The following is a 20,340-nucleotide window of genomic DNA, read 5'->3' as shown; positions in this document are numbered from 1 at the left end:
AAAATAGCATGTTTTAATGAAATTCTATAACTCGAAGTTTTTTTGTGGATTATGGCGATTCGAGTTAGAGAAGTTCCACTGTATATGTTTTAATTTTCAATTTAGTTGGAAAATTACACTTATATTTTTTCGCAAATTTTATTAAAACATTTGGACAATTGAAAAACAAATACATATAGAACAAATTATCAAAATTCATGAACCTGCTTTTGCGCATGTGAAATCAACGTTTTGGGTGGGACAACTAACTAGAAACGAAGCTATTTTTTAAAGTATAAAAGTAAATTCAACTTTTAGTTAGTATGTATTTATAATCCTTTTGCTTCTACGCTCAACGCAACATCGGTTAGTGTAATAAAATTCCGATAGCGCTTCTTACGCATAATGACGAAAATGTTACAGCCGGTAAATTTGACAATGATTGGTGTCCTTTATTGTAGATCTGTATTAAACGCAAATCAACATTGTTTGTTAAACTTTGTATTTTTCTAATCTTATATTGAAGAATGCAAGAAATTAGTAAATTACAAAGTTGACTCAATCTTGGATTCGAATACGATATTGATTAGCTTCTTCATAGCCAGTCTTGTTCCATTGCAAAGTCGAGGTTGATTTTTCTTATGCAGCATGATGATAACTGATGCTACTTTTAATTGCATATTAAGTGGTGATTGTCCAGGCAATTCCAATGTTTATAAAAATTCTTTGGGTTAGTTGACTACATCATCCTGGTGTAGCTGTGCCAGCTCACAGTTGTAATAAATAATATCGCCCACTCTTGTAATATTTCATTGTAATTTCATAATTACGTCTCTTCAGAAGTTTAGCATATTGTTAAAAGTGATTAAATAACTATTAGAAATTAACCCATCAAAGTTTTGATAAATATTGACATCGATGTAAATTGCAGTGTTTAATTTTATTTTTATACTCTCGTGACATGTTTCACCGAGTATAATAGTTTTATAAAGTACCATAACTAAGTCGAAACTAAAGCTATAAAAAGTGCTCCAAATTTGGTACCTAGAACCGCAATAAGGAAACCGAAAATATATCGCTCATTTACATGCATAGGGTCACAACTCAAAAAAGTAGATTTCTCATGAGAACGGTTTAAAGTTTTCAATTGTCTCTTATTTAGCAAATATAGAAAAAGACCATACGTGTATTGAAAAAACTAATGGCATGATGATCATCATAAGTGGACTAAAAATAGTGTACAGAAGCTTTGCCGTAGGCATAAACGTGACCCCTTTTGAATTATGTCGTTATTTGTGAAAAAATATAAATCATAATCATCGCTGTCATAAGTTTAATGTGTTGTTATTGCTGAAAAATGCAACATGAAAAATTTAATACCCTTTTCACAAATATCTTTCTAACACAAAATATGCCTTTCTTTCTGAAAAAAATCATGCCTAATTCTGGCACAACTGAGATGTATCGTTGCTGTGGTTAAAAAAATAATGCAACAAAACAAGTTTAATAACGGCATATTTCACGGTTTATTTCTCTACGCATCAGCATGAAATCCTTTTCCTTTTTTAATACCACTTACATAACTGATCTATTGGCACTGGACCGTGGTTCAGAGGTACTCATAAACCTGGTTCTTGGACCGGAACAAGTTTTTTTCTGAGTGGCTCGACCACTGATTTTCGCAGCAGTTTGCAGCCCTGTTTGTTGATGTCCATGCATCCTAGAAATTCATTCATTACTGTTCCAACATACATATATAGTATATAGGCACATAATATGTCTTATGCGCATGTCCACGATATTGTTTATATTTATAAATGACAATTTTCCCAAGTTTACTGAAAGTGTAACAAATATGCCGACTATGACCCACATATGCAAGCGTTTACCCAAATACGTATGTATGTATGCATGTACTGCATCATTTGGTGTCTACAGTAAACAACCACTTGTTGCGTTTGCCACTATGCCGGTCATATGGCAAGCAATTGTAAACAGTCATTAACCGCAGGCGCATATTTTAGTTGGAGCATGCGCACTGATTCATTAGAAAGGTTGCACCGTATCAACTTCCGTAGAACTCTATTTTTCCTTCTGTAACACATAGCTTTTATGTGACGAAATCACCAATATTACAAAGATTCGCGAATTTTGTGGAAAACGGTGTAGACACAATTTTTTTCTGCAGATAATTTATTATAAGATTATTTTAATATATTGCAGCTATAGATAGGACGTTAAAATAACCAAAATTATCATAATAATTATCTACAGTTATTTATAATTTATGATAAATGGAAACTTCTCTGAGCTAATAATAAAGTATTATTGTAATATTTAATAACGGAGTGACGGGATGTTATGAAGAAAATTCTTAATTTGGTAAATGTATTAGACAAAATCGACGGATTCAAAACTTATTAAGAAAAAATAAAATGGATTGCAAAACGCGAATATATTATACGTTAATATGCTTCTTTGTGTTTTACTCTAACGGTGCTAATTTTGTACCAGGAGAAAAAATCAATTACAATCTGTGAGTGAATGTTATCGCTGCAGTAATGAGCCTCTCATTAATAATATTATTCTTATCTAATTCAACGCAGTGTGAATTCCTGGGCTGACAAATTAGGCATGGAATTGTTCCATCTGGGTGACTTTATTACGAGAAGAAAGGAAGTTCAAGAGGTAAACCTAAGGTCTGAGCATGTTACCATTAGACTATTGATTTTACACATAATGTACGTACGAAGAAAATGAGTTAAATGCTCATAGATGATGCCGTCTGTAATTTATGAAGTATTTGTGTTCTGTGGGTCAATAATAAGGAGACTGATGCAAATATCACGTTTGAATGTTCTCTCCTTAAAATCATCATTAGAAAAAGTAGGGGCTTAACATTTCGATTACATAGTACATATGAATGTACATACTCGTGTGTTTGTACATTTGTAAGTAAATATTTTAAGTTAGTTTTGATTTGTGGTATCAGGGAGTGCGATTCATAAAAAGCAACTGATTTTTTACGTCAAAAATTTAAACGAACATGCAAACAATATATACTTACATATATAACTATTATGATATAATATTTCTAGTTTTATGTATATAATATATGTATTATTGTCTTTACATGAAACGTTATTAATTAATTGTACGATTTCACGAAAAGAGTTTCAAAGAAGCACAAGTAGTATCACGATCAGGAGCCAAAATTGTGGAAAATATGGCGCATGATGTAAAAATGATGATGGATTTAAAGATTAGCGCAGTTCGGGTAAGAAATAAATAAATTAATCACATATGTGCATACATATACATATTTCTCATTTACTTGATATACAGTGGAACTTCTCTAACTCGAATCACCATAATCCATAAAAAACTTCGAGTTAGAGAGACTTCGAGTTATAGAAATTTGCATTAAAACATAAATTTTTCAAAAAGCTGTAAAATATAGATTTACCCACAGTTTTAGTTATTTACTTTGCATACAGTTTTATGTACATATGTACGTTAAAAGATGTTTTCTGTAATTTTGTTTGTTGCACTTTGCTATTGTTTGGCTCTTGACGTCTGTATCTCATATTTTTATCATATGTAATATCATATTTTTTGTTCGCCTCCATACTAACATGCGGACTCCTATAAATTGTCCCTTGAAAGTAAAATTTTAAATTTTGTATTATGCCCTGGTCGAAAAGTTCGATTTATAAAAGGAAATTTCTAAGAAATTTGACTTCTATTGCTGATTTAAGAGTTCGAGTTATATAAGTTTGAGTTATGGAAGCAAATTTGTATGAAATTTGATCTTCGACTTATACTTCCAGTTATGGAAATTCCACTTTATATACTTATGTACATACATACCCATTCATATGAAACTGAATTTGTCAATTCTAATAGAATTATGTATATTATCTTAAGCGAATAATGGATACAGCAGAAAACACTGCGCTGTCGCATCAAAACGAGAAGGAGGATCTGTATTTTTCCTATTATAACGCTAAGGACATGAGAGAACCTGATGACCCAATACCAACACCAGCGCCTCGTGAACTAGATGATATGGGTGAACCGCACATCTTTGTACCACCAAAAGAGATTGTTCTAACACCGAAAGCTGAATTTTTCAATACGCCAGTTAATCTGAGCGTCAGTTCAGTGCATGTGCCCTTGAACGTTTTCGATCGAGGTTTGATTTCCATTGACTTTCTTTCTTTCTTTATTTGTGAATTTTATGTGCATTCATACATCTGACAATGAATAATTCATTAATCCTTCAAGCTTTTTCGAATGCAGTACTTAATGTAGTGTATTTCTAAAAGCATACCTGCGATCAAAAACGAAAACAATTTCGTCAGGAAGTCTTGCGCAGACATATTTCGTGTTCATACTGTACCTTAACGCCTCTGTAATTATATATAATTTATCTAAAAGCTTAACAAGCTTTAAAATACACCAAAGTGACTGCGTAAATGATTCTGACCAAAGTTGAGATCGAGACTAAGACTAGTCATTGACATTTCGCCCGTTCAGGACGAGATGCTAACAACATTCAATACCATTTTATCAATTATTTTCAATTCTTCTTACAATCGTAAAACACAAAACTAAAACTTAACATAAACAAATTTCTCTTCCCATAAAAATGATCACTTGCAACACACATTCCTGTAACACATTCATCAATAATTATACATTAACACCTACATATGTATGTCACGAAAATTGTGAATCTGGAAATGTAATTCGTCTTTTGTAATCGGGCCCATCAGCAAAGGAAGTCATCAAATCAATTCAATGGTCGGAGAATTTAGATCAAATATTTCGTGATAATTACAAAAATGATCCAACATTGTCTTGGCAATTTTATGGCAGCTCGACTGGTTTCATGCGCCAATTCCCGGCAGCCAAGTGGAAAGCCAAACCAGTCGATTTGTATGATTGCCGACTGCGTTCATGGTATATGGAGGCAGCGACAAGCCCTAAGGATATCATCATTCTATTGGACAGCTCGGGCTCTATGAAAGGACAGAGGCTAGATATCGCAAAGAAGGTTGTGAATACAATACTTGATACGTTGGGTACCAATGACTTTGTGAACATCTTCACCTTTGGGAAATATGTAGAGCCAGCCGTCAAATGTTTTGAGGAGACACTAGTTCAAGTATTGATTTTTTATTCTTATTATCAATTATGTATTTTAACCATACTCACATATATTTTCATATTCATTAAATAACATATATGTGGGCTCCACATTCACAACATAGTAGAATATAAGGTGCTAAAATTACTTACGATTACATATTCCAACTTCCAAGAAAACCAGTAAGGAAGGCACAAGTTCGTGTGTCACCGAACATTTTATACTCTCCCAATTTGTTTTTTTTTTTAATTTTATTAATATACAAACAATTTGACTCACATATTCGGCATATACATATGTATATGGTATAAAGTCCATTGAAACATGACATGGTTATAATCCGATTTCCTGCATTTTTGGACCGTATAAGGATGTACCTAAAAGAAACGACTCTAGATAGTTCCTTGGTATAGCTTTAGTAATTTACGAGATATGTACAAAAAACTTAGTAGGGGACGGGAGCACGTCCATTTTCCCAAAAAAAGTACATCCAAATACGCCCTTTCCTAGTGCGATCCTTCATAACACACTTTTTCCTTAGCTTAATTTATGGCTTAGTTATAGGTCTTTATATGTTTTCGGTTAACGCCATCTGGATTTGAACTTTACTCGTCACCCTGATCATTTTGATATATATAATCCTATATCTAACCCGTTTAGTTTTAGGACTTATAACCAACCGTTATGTGAACAAAACTATAATACTCTCTTTAGCAACTTTGTTGCCAGAGTATAAATATCAGTGTATATTAGTGAGCTGTACAATCGGTACAAACAAAATTTCCGGTACCAAATATACGTATTTCCGTCTGTTCCGTTGACTTTACACAATAAATATGATATTTGAAGAAATGGAATGGAAAATTATATTATATTATTATAATCAAAACAGTTGTATTTGTTTCTTATGTAATAAAAGCTGATCTGATAATCTCTTTGCCTGTTTGTCTGATTGTACGGCAATAAGTAAGATATATCTTTCTTAAATTCGATATATAGTTGCATATTTCATTCCAGCCAAAAATACTTTCGTTGTTTTTTTCAATATCATTTTACGATTAATACATCTAGTTGGTATTTTTATAATAATAATGTCAGGTATATAAACATATATAAAGTTTACATAAAAGAGGTTGCTCAAATTGAACACGCTTTCACTTAAAATAGACTAGTGTTTATGTTAAAGAAAGGTAGAATACCTTCGGCAAAACTGAAGAATATGATTTTTAATTTTTATTTGAATTCCTTTTTTTCGTTTTTGAGTCCATATGCAACATTATTTGTTATTTATTTACACACCTCACTCACATCTGCACGTTTCCCATACTAATCTTTCATTTCTTCCCGGATCATCAGGCGAATCTTGGCAATATACGAGAGCTCATGGAAGGTGTTGACTCTATAAAAATTGCCAACATTGCCAATTTCACTGCTGCATTGACGAAAGCTTTTGACGTTTTGGAACAATTTCGCACAGAACAACGCGGCGCGCAATGCAATCAAGCCATTATGATTGTCAGTGATGGCGCTCCTTTCACCTATGAGGATGTTTTCGAGCAATACAATTGGCGAGACCTACCATTTATGCCGGTCCGAGTTTTCACTTATCTTATTGGCAAAGAAGTTGCAGATGTTAAGGATATTCAGTGGATGGCCTGTAGTAATCAAGGCTATTATGTACACTTGAGTGATATGGCGGAAGTCCGCGAGATGGTTCTTAATTACATACCAGTGATGGCGAGGCCTCTGGTTCTAGGTAAACATGATCATCCCGTTGTGTGGACTCAAGTATATGCCGACGTCATTGTAAGTGTGTCCTAAAATATATATAGGAACAATGCGTTTCAGAAGGTTTACTGCATACATATAATAATAATTTAAGGATCCAAAAATATCTGACTGGATGTGGGAGATGAAGCAATGTGACGATCAACGCGACGATGTTTTGGAATTTCGTCGGGAAGGTTTTCGCATGCTGGAACCAAACGAAGTACACAAACGAATCTATCTTCGTAACAAAGCGGTATTGCAAGCAAATAATTATACTAGTTTTTATTTTTTGAGAAGCTTCTTCTTCTTGTTCATTAATAATTTACAACTATTTTCATCCAACTGCATACATTATCGAAGGCCTGGAATCAGCCCCTCGAATCGGATGTATATCAATTTATGACCACTGTCTCGATGCCAGTTTATGATCGCCGCATGAATGCTGTAAGTATTTAACATTTTTACATAATTCAAATTGGTTCATCTACCGAAATTCGATTCAAATTACAAAATAATTATCCTCCAAAAGTGGTAAAACGAAAATTGTATCTTGAAAATCCAAAAAAGCGAAATATTCATTATGGCAATTAATAACATTTACTTCTACATACTTATTACATATGCAACTGCTCATATGTATGTACATAATATACTAATTTACCTACTGTATATACTAATCAACAAACCAATCGAATATTACACAAACAGAATATCACCGAAGAGGTTTTAATAAATGAGGCGCTGTGGGAATTGCAAACTCGTGAGGTACTAGAGTGATAAAAAAACAAATTGTGATTCATTTCGCGTAGTAAAAAATCCGTTGCTAAGTTCCAAGTTAGCGTAAACCAATTATTGTTTCGTCTTAAGTTTAATAAACAGTATTTGAATATTAAATACAACATATACAATCCATACATTTATACATACCTAGTTAGTATTAAAATCTTGGTAAATATTTGCCAAAATTGTTGTAGTACGAACAAATTAGACACACACATTTATCTGTACACATCGTCAATTATACATATTTAAGAGAAAAGATAATAGCAAAAGTATAACCAGTATATGTAAGTAATAGACTATGTCTGTATACAAAGTAAGCATTGTAGGAGAAATTTAATCTTGATATATAGCAGCTATTTTCTTTTCCAATATAAATACGGTAGAACGATTACATATTAGTTGTTTTATGCATGGGCGTGGACTGAGCCCAGTTTAGACGGTACTTATAATTAAAGACCGACCGATTAATCGGTCCTGACATCGGCATTGACCAAATTTGGCTGATTCTAAGCCGATTCCTTGTACTTCTTTCGCATGTCATTTAAATAAAATTTCTTCTATTCACCTTCTGAAATACAGTACAGCTTTAAATTGAAGATTTTATTTGCCATATATTTATAATGATTCGATTTTGCTTGGCTCGACAACGTGTTGCGATTTTGAAGTTTTCATAGTGCCGCTCTCATAGAAAACCTCGTTGACCGAAAAAAACAGACGCAGACAATTTTTAAAGGATTCCCTTGAGATGTTTTCACAAGCAACATCATTCTAAGTGAAAGTCTAATATTAAAAAGCTTCATTCAAATGCGAGAAATAAATTTGATTTACGCTGTGATGGTTCCTAATAAATAATATAACTAATAGGTAGATTATAGAAATTTATTTAGGTTATATGTAATATTAGTTTTAGTTTCCTTTTGTATGCTTGAGTTTTTTGATAGTTCTAGATCTTTTGCGCTGGTAATTTCACTGATTGTTTCAAATATTCCAATATTACAACTCTAATTAATCATTTATATTTACTAATAAAGTCATATTATAACAGTATGTATTGTAGAGTGATATATTTCATTGAACTTATTTTATTAATTGGTAGACATTTGTTTCATGTGTCAAATCTAAAGGATTGTATAAATCGGTCAAATTGAGTTATGCGCTAAATTGGTTTTTAATTGTTGCAATAAATTACATAATTATACATAATAATAACGGTAATTTCTGTGGATTTATATACATAATTTTAAGTGCAGAATTCTTATGTCCAAACATACATATTTATGTAATGTAGATAGATTTCCCTGTTGTTATTTATACCAATAGCTTGAGTAGGAAGAAGATTCTTTATTCATATTCTATTTGACTAACTTTATTGCAAACGTATCCCTAGACCAAAATTGCCAATCTACTGGGCGTCGCGGGCACGGATGTACCTATAAGAGACATAAAGAGAATGCTCTCCCCATTTTTGGTAAGTTTTACAGATGCAAAGTTATCATATGTACATCCTTCTGATAATTGTATTTCGTTAAATATTGTGCAATATGTGATATTTTGAACCGTTGTCAAAAATCAATTTGTCTAATTTTCTTAACATATCTATCCTATATCACATACGTGCATGTGTATTTGAAAATTAAAGATAAATAAATTTCCATTGAATTATAGCTCGGTGTCAATGGCTACGCATTTATTGTCACTAACAATGGTTACATCCTATTTCACCCAGACTTTCGGCCAATTGTAAGTCAAAATGTCATAAGTCAATTAAACCGAAAAAAAGCAAATGCTCACGATTCCCTATTTTGCTCTTCTAGTTCCAAGGCAATATATTAAAACCGGCTTATAATAGCGTAGATATGATAGAAGTTGAGCTATTGGATGATGATCGAGCAGCAAGAGATTTCAATCCCGTACTACTAACGGTATTTATTACAAATAAAAAATAAGATTTTGCCGTTAAATATTTATTTTAAAAATAATATTCAGATTCGTGATTCCATAATAAACCAATCAACAGGTAGTAAGTGGATGCTGGTGAAAAATCATTTTGACGAAATGGTGAGCAAGTTTTAAGAAAACTTAACCCATCACAATTATATATATGTTTTTAATTCCACTTTAGAAACGGGTTGCTCGCATTAAACGTCAGTATTATTGGAGAGCGATACCTAATACACCGTTTACATTGGTAATTACATATCCCGAACAATACGGTGTACATCGCCTTTCCATACGAGCCGAAAATGAAATACACCGCATGAATATTAAAGGTGAAAACCTGTTGAACTACTTTGGTGGCAAACGCTGGCGAATTCATCCAACATGGTAAGTCAGGCCGTTAGATTGGCAAGGTCCGCCCGAAGTACTGACTCCAATACAATATATATACATATGTACATATAAGTATGTGCTTTTTGTAGTAAATTTCGATTTGGTTCAAACTCACCTTAAAAATCAATCGCCCCAACATTTAGTTTCTTTAGCATTTTTATATATTATTATTAAATATGTACCATTCAAATCTACATGTGTACCATATATACATATATATATATATATATATATGAGGAAATTGTATTTATTGTAAAATTACTGTAAATTTTTCATTATTTTTAGGTTGTATTGCAAGCACAACAATAAAACTTTTGCAACACCAGAAGAGGAGCTAGTCTGGTTTTTGAATAAAATGTCACAGCCTGGTTGGAGGTGGCCACTAAGTAGAAGTGCGGTGCCGCCTGAGCATGCTGCCCTTTTATTTTGTAAGTATATCCCAAAAATAACAATTAATAAGTAAAAAATAAATAATTCAATACATGAGATCGAATAAGGTAGTAGTAGTCCGTGAATATCCAAATTGTAAATTTGTAATGAGTGAGTCTAACAGCTTTTAGCTGGAATTGCTCCTGATTTAAATGATTTATGCAGTTAAAAAACTAGAGCTATTTTTAGCAAGACTTCTTGTTATGTAACGACGTGAAAACTGGTTAATAGTCATCCCTCCATAAACAGTTTTGTTTGAAAGAATTGGAAGGCCTTTAACCCTCTAATAATGTCAGAATTTGGTGGAGAGCAAGATACATTTCCCCGGCATATGATCGTATTGGGCATCCATGCGATAAACTCTTAGCACCATATGAAGATGGGAATCTTCTTCTCATGTCTACTTCCTATAGAATGCTATCAGATCTTTCTACTCGACAATAAATAACTCGAGCATTAATTACATACAACGAATTTTTTACTTCAAAATACTTGAATATGGTTCACATTTTACCAGTTTCCCAACACTGAGTATGAGGACCTTCCGGCTAACTGTATTATTGATTACTACACAATCGGTAAATGTGCCGATGAAATGAATACATTGAATTCGGTTTGTTAAGTTTTTACCATAGAAATATATGGTGATTAGGTACCTGTATCGTCCGAGTTTCAATTTTTCGAAAAGTTTATTTTAGATATTCCCAAATATTTATTTCGCTGATGCACATACAAATTCACAATTTACCGACCTACAATTAATATAGCGCTGAGGATGAATAGTCTCAGATTAGATTGATTTTTTCATATATAATAGTTCCATGTAACATTAGGTAAAGTCGTGCATCTTGACCTACATTTACTTACATGTGTGTATGTTTGTTCTTCATGTTAAGTTTTCCGTATAAAATTTTTATCGTAATGATCATAATTTACATATGTAAATGCAAATCCACAGCTAACACATCTTCCGGGCGCATACCATCCATAAACGATAAAGAAAGTTACTATTGTGAGTAAAATTTCGTTTCGATTCTGTTTGTAATTGCTCGTAAAAAATTACGTATTAAACTAATGTTTTTAAGTTATATCACAAATTTCACTAAAAAGCACTCGCCAATTATTCGCATATTCATACTTGTTAGCAATTTTTCCAATACGTTCACGAGCATTCACACCAGAGCACATACTCTTAGCAAATATTTGATTTATCTATTAATTTTCATTCGAACACCCCACATACATATGTATTCACATAATTATGATAACTATGCACAGACATGTATGTACATATATAATATTTTTATTTTTTAATTGCTGGTTAAAAAAATAACGGTCGCTAATCGGACGGGCTTTCCCATAAATTAAATATATTCTATATTAACTGAGAATATACATATCTGATGATAGGTTGTAAATGTCCTGCCAAAAATACTACTTATTTTGTTAAAGTATTGGGCTTACAACACGAAGTATGCATGCTTTAGGAAGTACGGATAAGAAGCAAAGAGAAGGGGTAAAATTGTAAAAATTTTTTTATTAATTGAAAACATTAATATTAAAAGCTTATTATTATAATTTTTTTCGCATTGCACTGACTTAACGCCATTTAATATGGAAAGGTTGGATAAAGAGTCACAAGGATGTTGTAATTCTTACTTAGCGAAATATTTTATGATATTAAGAATACCGTTAGGCGATTTCAAACATTTCGACACTATGTTTGTAGTAATTTACTTCCAGATTAGTACATACATATGTAAATACATGCGAAAGCAATTCAAAGCCTTGGAATTCTTACAATTTAGCCCCATTTTCATTGATTTGTGACATGGTGTCTGGTCGTTATTGTGGTGCCATTCAAAAATATTTAGGAATTTTGTTGATGTCCGTTTAAACCCTTTCATTTGGTCGGAACTTCGCCTGAGCAGAACCCGAATAACACTCATCGATAATTATAATTTTTTTTTCGTTTTTTCAAAATACTATAACTATAATGGTACCCTGTTTCAATACAAACGAGCTTTATAGCATCAAGGAAGCATATAAAATGTTGCAATAGTAGGACATCTAGTTTTCTGCTTATTACTTGGTGTCTTGGAAAATCCAGAAAACAAACATTATTCAACCTTTTGTATAAAATCAAGTTGGTACAAGAATTTGTTGAAGTAAATACTTATTTTTATTGCGATTCCATTGAACAACTTTAGTTTTTCGTTGTTATTTATTTACTGAAATCGAAATTTTTCACAAGCCTGATATTGTTAGCTGAGGAGTTGCCAATATACGAATTTTGCATGTTACACATTGTAAGTTGATTGACGAAATCGCATTCATGAGTTTCACATTTGTTTTGAATACAAATTTTTATCACAACTCAATTTCTTTATTTTTTCACCTGCACTAACGACGATTTAATGTTTTCAGAACTGTCCCAAATATTAAATCTTGAAGAAGTACTCACTATACTGGAAGTTTAAAAACCATATTTTAATAGCATATAAAAAACGTTTGCTCATTTTCAATTGTAAAGTAAAAGTATGAGTAGTTTTGTTACTAAACTAAATACCCGTCACATCCAACTATATGCGTACTTAATTCAATTAATAACTATTTACATAGACCATTAACAAATAAGAAAAAGAAATACTTGAGAAATCATCCTAAAATCGATTTTTATTACTTTAATTTATATATTAATTCCAGGTGATCGTCAGCTCATGCAATCTCTAGTCTTTGATGCACGGGTTACCGAATGGTTTTCGAGAAACACAAGTTTCAATTCCAAGGATGACAAAGGGTAAGAAGAAAGATTTAATGAACTATAGAATCATCATATCAAACGAATTACAAACACTTACATATGTATAAATCTAAACTATATGCGTAGAATATACTATATACATACATACATATAGCATAGCATATATATATATATATGTATATACAGCTTATTTATTTAATTACTTCATACAAATATTTACGAGCACATAATCAATAAAATCATAAATGATATCCTATATAACATACATATGTACATACATACACGTATACTTCCATGGTATCTCCGAGCATGTTACATGCGTGCCTAACTACATGCCTACATACTATATACATCGACCGTTTAAATTACTGTGTTTCTTTTTCTCTGCAAAAAAATGTCTTCCCTCCGTTTTCTATGTGATTTTTTTTTATTTTTTATTACACGTATTAACATTTCTTCCACCTCATTATACAAATATGCACTTCTTTGCTAAATATATACATACATACCTAATTATAAATATGTATCTGGATTAGCACAAGCGCTTCAAGCCCAATTGCCGTGTTAATGGGTTTGTTGCCAAGGTAACATATGGAATAGAATCTAACTGCATACATACATACTTATATGTGCGATAATAATGATAATGTGGACATGCACTCATATGCACATTTATAAATTACAATACAAAATACCTTTGAATTGGGAAACTTTCTAATGTGTTTCTATTCGACAGAAATGAATTTAAACAACGGTTCGGCATAACAGTGGCATTCTTGGCAACACACAGCGGCTTAACACGATGGCAAGAGTTTCATTCCAATATGGCTGAGGAAGCGGGCACTGGGTAAGTAATACGCACATGTTAAACATGCATAAGTTTATGAACAGTTTCTTATGAACGAATACATCTTAAAAGAGGTAGAGATATACATATGTTTCCAACAATGCTTCCCGTTTCTTCAGTAAGTTTTGTACCGTAAACATTAGTCAATATTTAAAAAATATGAATAAAATGAAGTGAAATCAATCTATAACTTCTTCTAGACCATATATAAGAACTTATAATATTTTCGTCCCTTCGATTGACTTTACAGTTTCAATAAAAAATTTGTTTATTTTTTTATTGAATTCAGCGAGACATTTAGTGAGCAAAATAAACATGCTATAGACGAGATGTGGTACAAACGTGCAGTGGATCAGCATTTTGTGCACAAGGATAGTTTCGTATATTCAGTGCCATTCGATGCAGGAGGTGATATTTTTGCCCCCATTTAAAATTTGCTATTTGTTTTTTATTTGTGAAAAATTTGAATTTTTGGTTAGATCTTGGAGATGAAATCACAGTGACGGCAAGCAACGCTGTCTTCCACACCGAAGGTGCCAAATCCGCCCCTGCCGCCGTTGTAGGATTTCAATTTCATCATTCTGCGCTGGAAAAGCTTTTCCGAAATATTACAGGCAATGTAAGTACTTCATTGTAAATCTCGATCATTTGATGAATTTGAATTCCTCTAATTTTATTATTCATATTCGACTATAAGTTATACGGATAGTAAACAATCAAATTGAAATAATCCTATAAAAAAAAACAAAAAAATAAAATTTTTTTTTTAAGTATAAAACATAATGTATGTTTAGTGTTATAGTATATATTTATATGTGCATTTTACTAGTTTTACCAGTAAATCCTATACATTCGAGTTTAACTGAAAGAAATGTTTCTTTTAATAGTCAGTAGCATTTTCCTTATATTTTAAAACTAAGTTAAGCCCCTTGATCAGAAATCGAATAGTTATGTAAATATTGGCAAATTCTTGCACTATGACTTATTTATGTTGACGTACTGTCTCAAATTGCTTTCCGTTTTGGAAAATAGTAGCAGAGAGGATCCCCAGAGATCCTTAATATGATTTAGGTTTGAACTCAATGCTGCACATTGATACGAGAATTTTCCGGTCGTTAAAGCTGTTCTTCGTGTGGATTGAAGCGTTATCTGCTGATATTTCCAGTTATATGCCATAAATATAAGCATTCATTTCAGTGGATATAAAATATGTATATGTCTTTACACTGCAGCAAAATGCAGCACATGAAATCAAGGTACCGCTTCCAAAACCTCGCTTGTAGCAGGACCGACGTTCCTGTTGCGAATCTCTCCAATATTTCTTATCGTCCCAGATTTGTATTTATTTGCAATTCTCAAATGTACCATGGAGGTGTGTTCGAGATACTGATTGTATAATTTGAAAAATTATATTTATTGTGATTTGCAGTCTAAACTAGATCCTTATTTGACCACTGCTTATCAAGTCCGCAACTGCTAGCCGTCGAATCATCCTTTTTCATCGATCATCAATGTTGTTTTCCGTCCGCTGCGTCACACTGTACCATAATTATAGGGTTTTTAAGAAGTTTTCATATATATTTTCGATATTGCTTTGATCTAGACGCATTTTGGAACCGCTTTTATGCACTTCTATGATTATTCCTTGTCCCTTGGCTTACAAATTAGTACCACGAGTCATTTTAGGCTTAAAGTTAAATGAATCTGATCAACTCTTTAATAATTCATTAAATTAATACACCTACAATAGTTTTACAAAAAAATTTAATTATTCGTTTGAGGTACATATTAGAGCTCTTGGTTGGTATTCGACTAATCGAATAAGAGCCCTAATACATATGTATATGTATATGTGTTCCCACTAATTATAATGCTCGTATATCTTTTGTAGGGGTGTGCTGTAGAGGATCGAGAATGCTACATTATTGACAACAATGGTTTTATTATTATCTCTCCATATCGTCAAGAGACGGGCAAGTTCTTTGGGGAAATTAACGGTGGTATTATGTCGCGTTTAGTAGAAGAGAAAGTCTTCAAACGTGTCACTGTATATGATTATCAAGCAGTTTGCTTTGAATCCAGTGGTGATATTAACGCATCAAACAACTTACTATCCGTAAGTGTTTTACTTATGAATAAAACCTAACATGATGCAAATATACATATTAAATTTAAACATACGGTCATATTTTATTTCTACAGCCCCTCTTCCACCTCCTGCGTGCGCTCAAATGGCTGTTCCATACGGTGTTGTGGTATATTGTGCAACTCACCAATGTGGCCATTGCCGAATTTATAGACCCTTACATAGATGAAGACATGAACGACTACCCAAGCAACTCGAAAAGCACCGACTGGATCCGTTTGGTGATGCTGCATCGCACACGGCTCAAATCGTGCGACATGCAACGCCACCTTTATCTAATGTACAATGAAAAGGATAACGTGGTTTACAATATGACAGCCCATGCATGCGAACGGCCATTTGTAGTGCTGCCGATCCCTAATAGCAATATGATATTGTTGGTAATCGATCAGCGATGTCCACGGGACCCGTCCATACAGTTGACTGTTAATCCAGTCCCCATTCCATACCCCCTCGATAAGAATCAAACATTCGCCTGCTATAAGAACGATCGGGAATTTTCAAGGGTGCGTCCGGTCAGTTGCATAAACAGGCATATAAATGTAAGTACTAAGTACTATATATTCAAGAAATGAAATAATTAATTAATTTCTCTTTGTTTATTTATGAATTAATTAGGAAAGTACAATCAAATTGTGTGGTAATGCCGCAAGAATACGCATTAACGTGATTCTAATGATACTCTGTATATTATTGAGCCGATCACTGAAACAATAACGTTTTCCTATTTCAAATTCAAAATATTGTCTGCACATTTTGGATTAGGTTCAAAGGTTTACTTAGCTCAAAGGCTAACTCAAAATTAATATTGCCTGGAATACTATTAAGCCTCTCCACATGGTTGAATAGATTATACAAGGAAACATTGGTAGCTAATTATGATATTTACGCGAGTAATTGGTATGGTTTTTGTTGAAAGATGGTTAAATGAAAATCTCACACTTAGTTCAATCACGTGCGTATGAATTTTTCCCAAACAGCTAAATTACCATTTTGTAAACTTTGTGAATATATACAAGGGTGTAAGTAAATTTGTAAAAATATGTATTATAAGAATATTGTATATTATAAAACTTGATCATATTAGAACATGATCAATGTGGCTTTTGAAGCGGTTTTGTTATATTTGATATATACAATTTGTTTGAAAACAATTAAACAGATACATGCATACATGCATATACAAATAGACGAAAACTTTCGACAATTATTAAAATAGTCATAAATAGTTTTATTAGTCTATCTTATTACAATTATAGAAAATTTATTAAAGTGCATTAGAACATAATTAACAACTTAAAAAAATCCAACTCATTCTCAAGAACAACACTAAACAAGCATTCAACCTTAAGGCGTACCTGCACACCTGAGAAATTTAAGATAAATATACGGAAAACAGAGAATATCTTCAAAAACTTCGTATAAGCTCCAACATATTTGTGTTGGAATATTGGGCTTAATACATACAAATACAAATTCAAATTTGTAATTGAATAATATCCAATGGAAGGAAACATAAAGTGAAATCAATATGAAACTCTTTTGTCAATGTGCTAAAGCTTCTACCATAAAAACTTGGAAAATATACTACATATAAAGGATAGCAAATAATTATTACCTTATTTATTATATTAATAAATTGTAAAATTACATTAAAAGAACGTGTATAATTCAAATAAACTCCACTGTTTGAAAGTAAACATTTTTTATAGTGTTAATTTAGCATTATAATTTTGGTTGTTGTTGGTCTATTTAGTAATTAATTTCACATAAGCGAATCTTGTGAACTCTGAGGAACTAATACAACGTATGTAGATACTTTTAAGCTTTATATAACATTATAAGTTCATTTAAAATACTTTCGCTTTGTCGGGGTGTAACTTCATATCGCTAATTAACATTTAAAATTATATTTTGTTAGTGTGTTTTTGTCTCTTCTCCCTAAAATACTTATTTAAAACAAACCATTTCTTTTAAAATTCCGCAACTTATTCACCAACGGATAGAATTATTTTGAAATTAGCGACATCTATGAGTCGTGGAAAGTTTATCAACTTTGAAAAATTTTAAATTTCTTTTAATTTTATTAATGACGTAAAACAACAATCATCACAAAGTTCGTCTGAGAAAAACAGTGTTTACCAGTCCAATTTGTAGTCACTTAAAACTTTACGTTAATAAAATATACACTACTTTCAATCTGATATAAAATTACGAAATCATTGTTTCTCCACCAGCGTCAAATTGAAAGTGTATTTCGAACATAGAAAGCTTTATTTAGAAACACTTATTACGCATTAGTATTTCATTTAGACACCTTTGTATACGTGTTTCATAGTCAAATTTACAGATATATATGTAGCGTACGGCCACAAATTTCAGCATCGGCATCGGCCATATTTGGCCGATTCTTAGCCGATTATTTCTACTTCTTTTGAATTACACTTAAATCTTTTTTTTATTTTCTTGATTTCTAAAAAAGCCTAAAATATTAATTCTTCTGTACACCTTATAAACACAGTTTGATTCAAATTTGCCTGAACCAATAATTCCTCACGACGATAATATTAAGTCTAGTATGAAGAAATTTATTATTTTTGATCTGATTTATTTCAAATATACACAGTTTTGTTCAACAACTTGTTGAGATTTTGAAGATAATATACATATTGGCAAAAAACTGGGAGAGTCTATTATTAAAAGTTTCTCTAGAGACGAATTTTCATAATAGCATTCGCCATAGACAGGAAGAGGTAATAATCATTTGGTGCTGGTCTGGATTATGAGGTGCATGCAAAAGAACCTCCCAAACAAGCTTTCTTTCTGCCCTTAAAGGAAAACAAGTAAGGAAAGGCTAAGTTCGAGTGCAACGGAACATTTTATACTCTCGCAATTTATTGATATAGTTTTATTAAGATAACACACAATAGACCCATATATTCGGCATAAAGTTCAATAGAATAACGAAAATCATCATATATACTGGCTGAGGGCTGAGGTAATTCCTGAATCGATTTCACTAATTTTCACCACCAAGGTACACTATATCTTGCTAAGATATATCACATATTAACCAATATATGCGGAATAAAGCCCACCGTATTTATGAAAAACTATAATTAGGAACTACGAGAAATTGTGACCCGATTTTAATAATTTTTGAAACAGAGACACACTATCAGAAGAAAAAAATTGCCTCTGAATTACATTAAATTATTTGAGAGATTTACCCATATTTTCGATTAAAAATTACCCTTAGGTGTTGAGTTCATGACGTTCGACATCCGGGGCCTTGAAAAGTTATAGTCCGATTTCGAGAATTTTTCCACAAGTGAAGCCACAGATGATATGCAGTATTAAGTTTTATTCCGCTATCCTCAAGTATACATTATAAAGTGAAGGAATCAGATGGAAATCAAAATTGAGTTATGGGAGGTGGGAGTGGCCCATTATATCAATTTTTATGGTGTGTAATGGGGTACGTAAGAGAAATGACTGCAGAAAGTTTATTGATTTGCGAGATATTCACATAAAACTTACTTAGGGTCGGGGCCACGCCCACTTTTCAAAAAAATTACATCCAGATATGTCCCGTTTACCTTTATAGCATTATTTATGGCTTAGTTATGGCACTTTATAGGTTTTCGGTTTTCGCCATTTTGTGGGCGTGGCAATGGTCCGATTTCCATTTTCAATATCAACCTTCTCACGATCCCAAGGAATATGTGTACTCCAAGTATCGTCAAGATATCTTAATTTTTACTCAAGTTATCCGTTGCATGGACGGACGGAAGGACAGACATCCGGATTTTAACTCGTTTCTTAGCAACTTTTGTTGAGAGAGTATAAATGACTTATGACTTATTTTTTCAGAGCTCAGAAGGCTCTTTAGATAATTACAAAGGTATTGGCTTCATTATATCCCCAATAACAAACAGTTATAATATATTTTTAATTTAATTTATATATATATTGTATTTTATTTTATATTTTTTATATTTGAGAGGGGTATTTATTGTATTTCCTTATGAGTGCAATATGTATAAATTTAGTGTATATAAATGAATAATACATTTTTAAGTACGGCATAATAAATATAAGGGAATAATAAACGTTCATTAAAATAATTTCTGCATGTA

The 20,340-nt window shown here is 32.1% G+C and overlaps 1 protein-coding gene across 7 annotated transcripts; it reads left to right on the top strand.

Moving 5' to 3' along the window:
• The first annotated feature begins 2,109 nt into the window (after positions 1–2,109).
• Positions 2,110–17,884, top strand: LOC105212964 (voltage-dependent calcium channel subunit alpha-2/delta-3). Of its 7 annotated transcripts, XM_011185376.3 has the most exons (24): positions 2,110–2,515; positions 2,586–2,667; positions 3,152–3,256; positions 3,907–4,174; positions 4,758–5,149; positions 6,488–6,937; positions 7,014–7,154; positions 7,262–7,345; positions 7,610–7,666; positions 9,072–9,152; positions 9,350–9,424; positions 9,499–9,606; positions 9,671–9,742; positions 9,807–10,009; positions 10,301–10,443; positions 11,403–11,456; positions 13,151–13,244; positions 13,745–13,792; positions 13,945–14,055; positions 14,345–14,463; positions 14,535–14,674; positions 15,947–16,171; positions 16,258–16,743; positions 16,820–17,884. In XM_011185376.3, the coding sequence occupies exons 1-24, from the start codon at positions 2,415–2,417 to the stop codon at positions 16,916–16,918; spliced, it is 3,738 nt and encodes a 1,245-aa protein (XP_011183678.1). In that variant the 5' UTR covers positions 2,110–2,414; the 3' UTR covers positions 16,919–17,884. The 7 variants fall into 7 exon arrangements, with proteins under 7 accessions (XP_011183678.1, XP_054084710.1, XP_054084709.1 ...); XM_054228735.1 differs by lacking the exon at positions 7,610–7,666; XM_054228734.1 differs by lacking the exon at positions 11,403–11,456.
• Positions 17,885–20,340: the final 2,456 nt, after the last annotated feature.

The sequence above is a fragment of the Zeugodacus cucurbitae genome, chromosome 4 (genome assembly GCF_028554725.1).
Source record: "Zeugodacus cucurbitae isolate PBARC_wt_2022May chromosome 4, idZeuCucr1.2, whole genome shotgun sequence".
Classification (NCBI taxonomy): domain Eukaryota; kingdom Metazoa; phylum Arthropoda; class Insecta; order Diptera; family Tephritidae; genus Zeugodacus; species Zeugodacus cucurbitae.
The sequence above is the reverse complement of the archived record's forward strand: the minus strand, read 5'-3'. Positions and strand labels throughout refer to the sequence as shown.

Bases quoted from the DNA above. Each gene is read 5' to 3' on its own strand.
- LOC105212964 (XM_011185376.3), top strand. From the start codon at position 2,415: ATGGATTGCAAAACGCGAATATATTATACGTTAATATGCTTCTTTGTG. The intron at 2,668-3,151 runs GTAAACCTAAGG...TTTCACGAAAAG, and splicing joins GAAGAAAGGAAGTTCAAGAG to AGTTTCAAAGAAGCACAAGT. The intron at 16,172-16,257 runs GTAAGTGTTTTA...TTATTTCTACAG, and splicing joins CATCAAACAACTTACTATCC to CCCCTCTTCCACCTCCTGCG.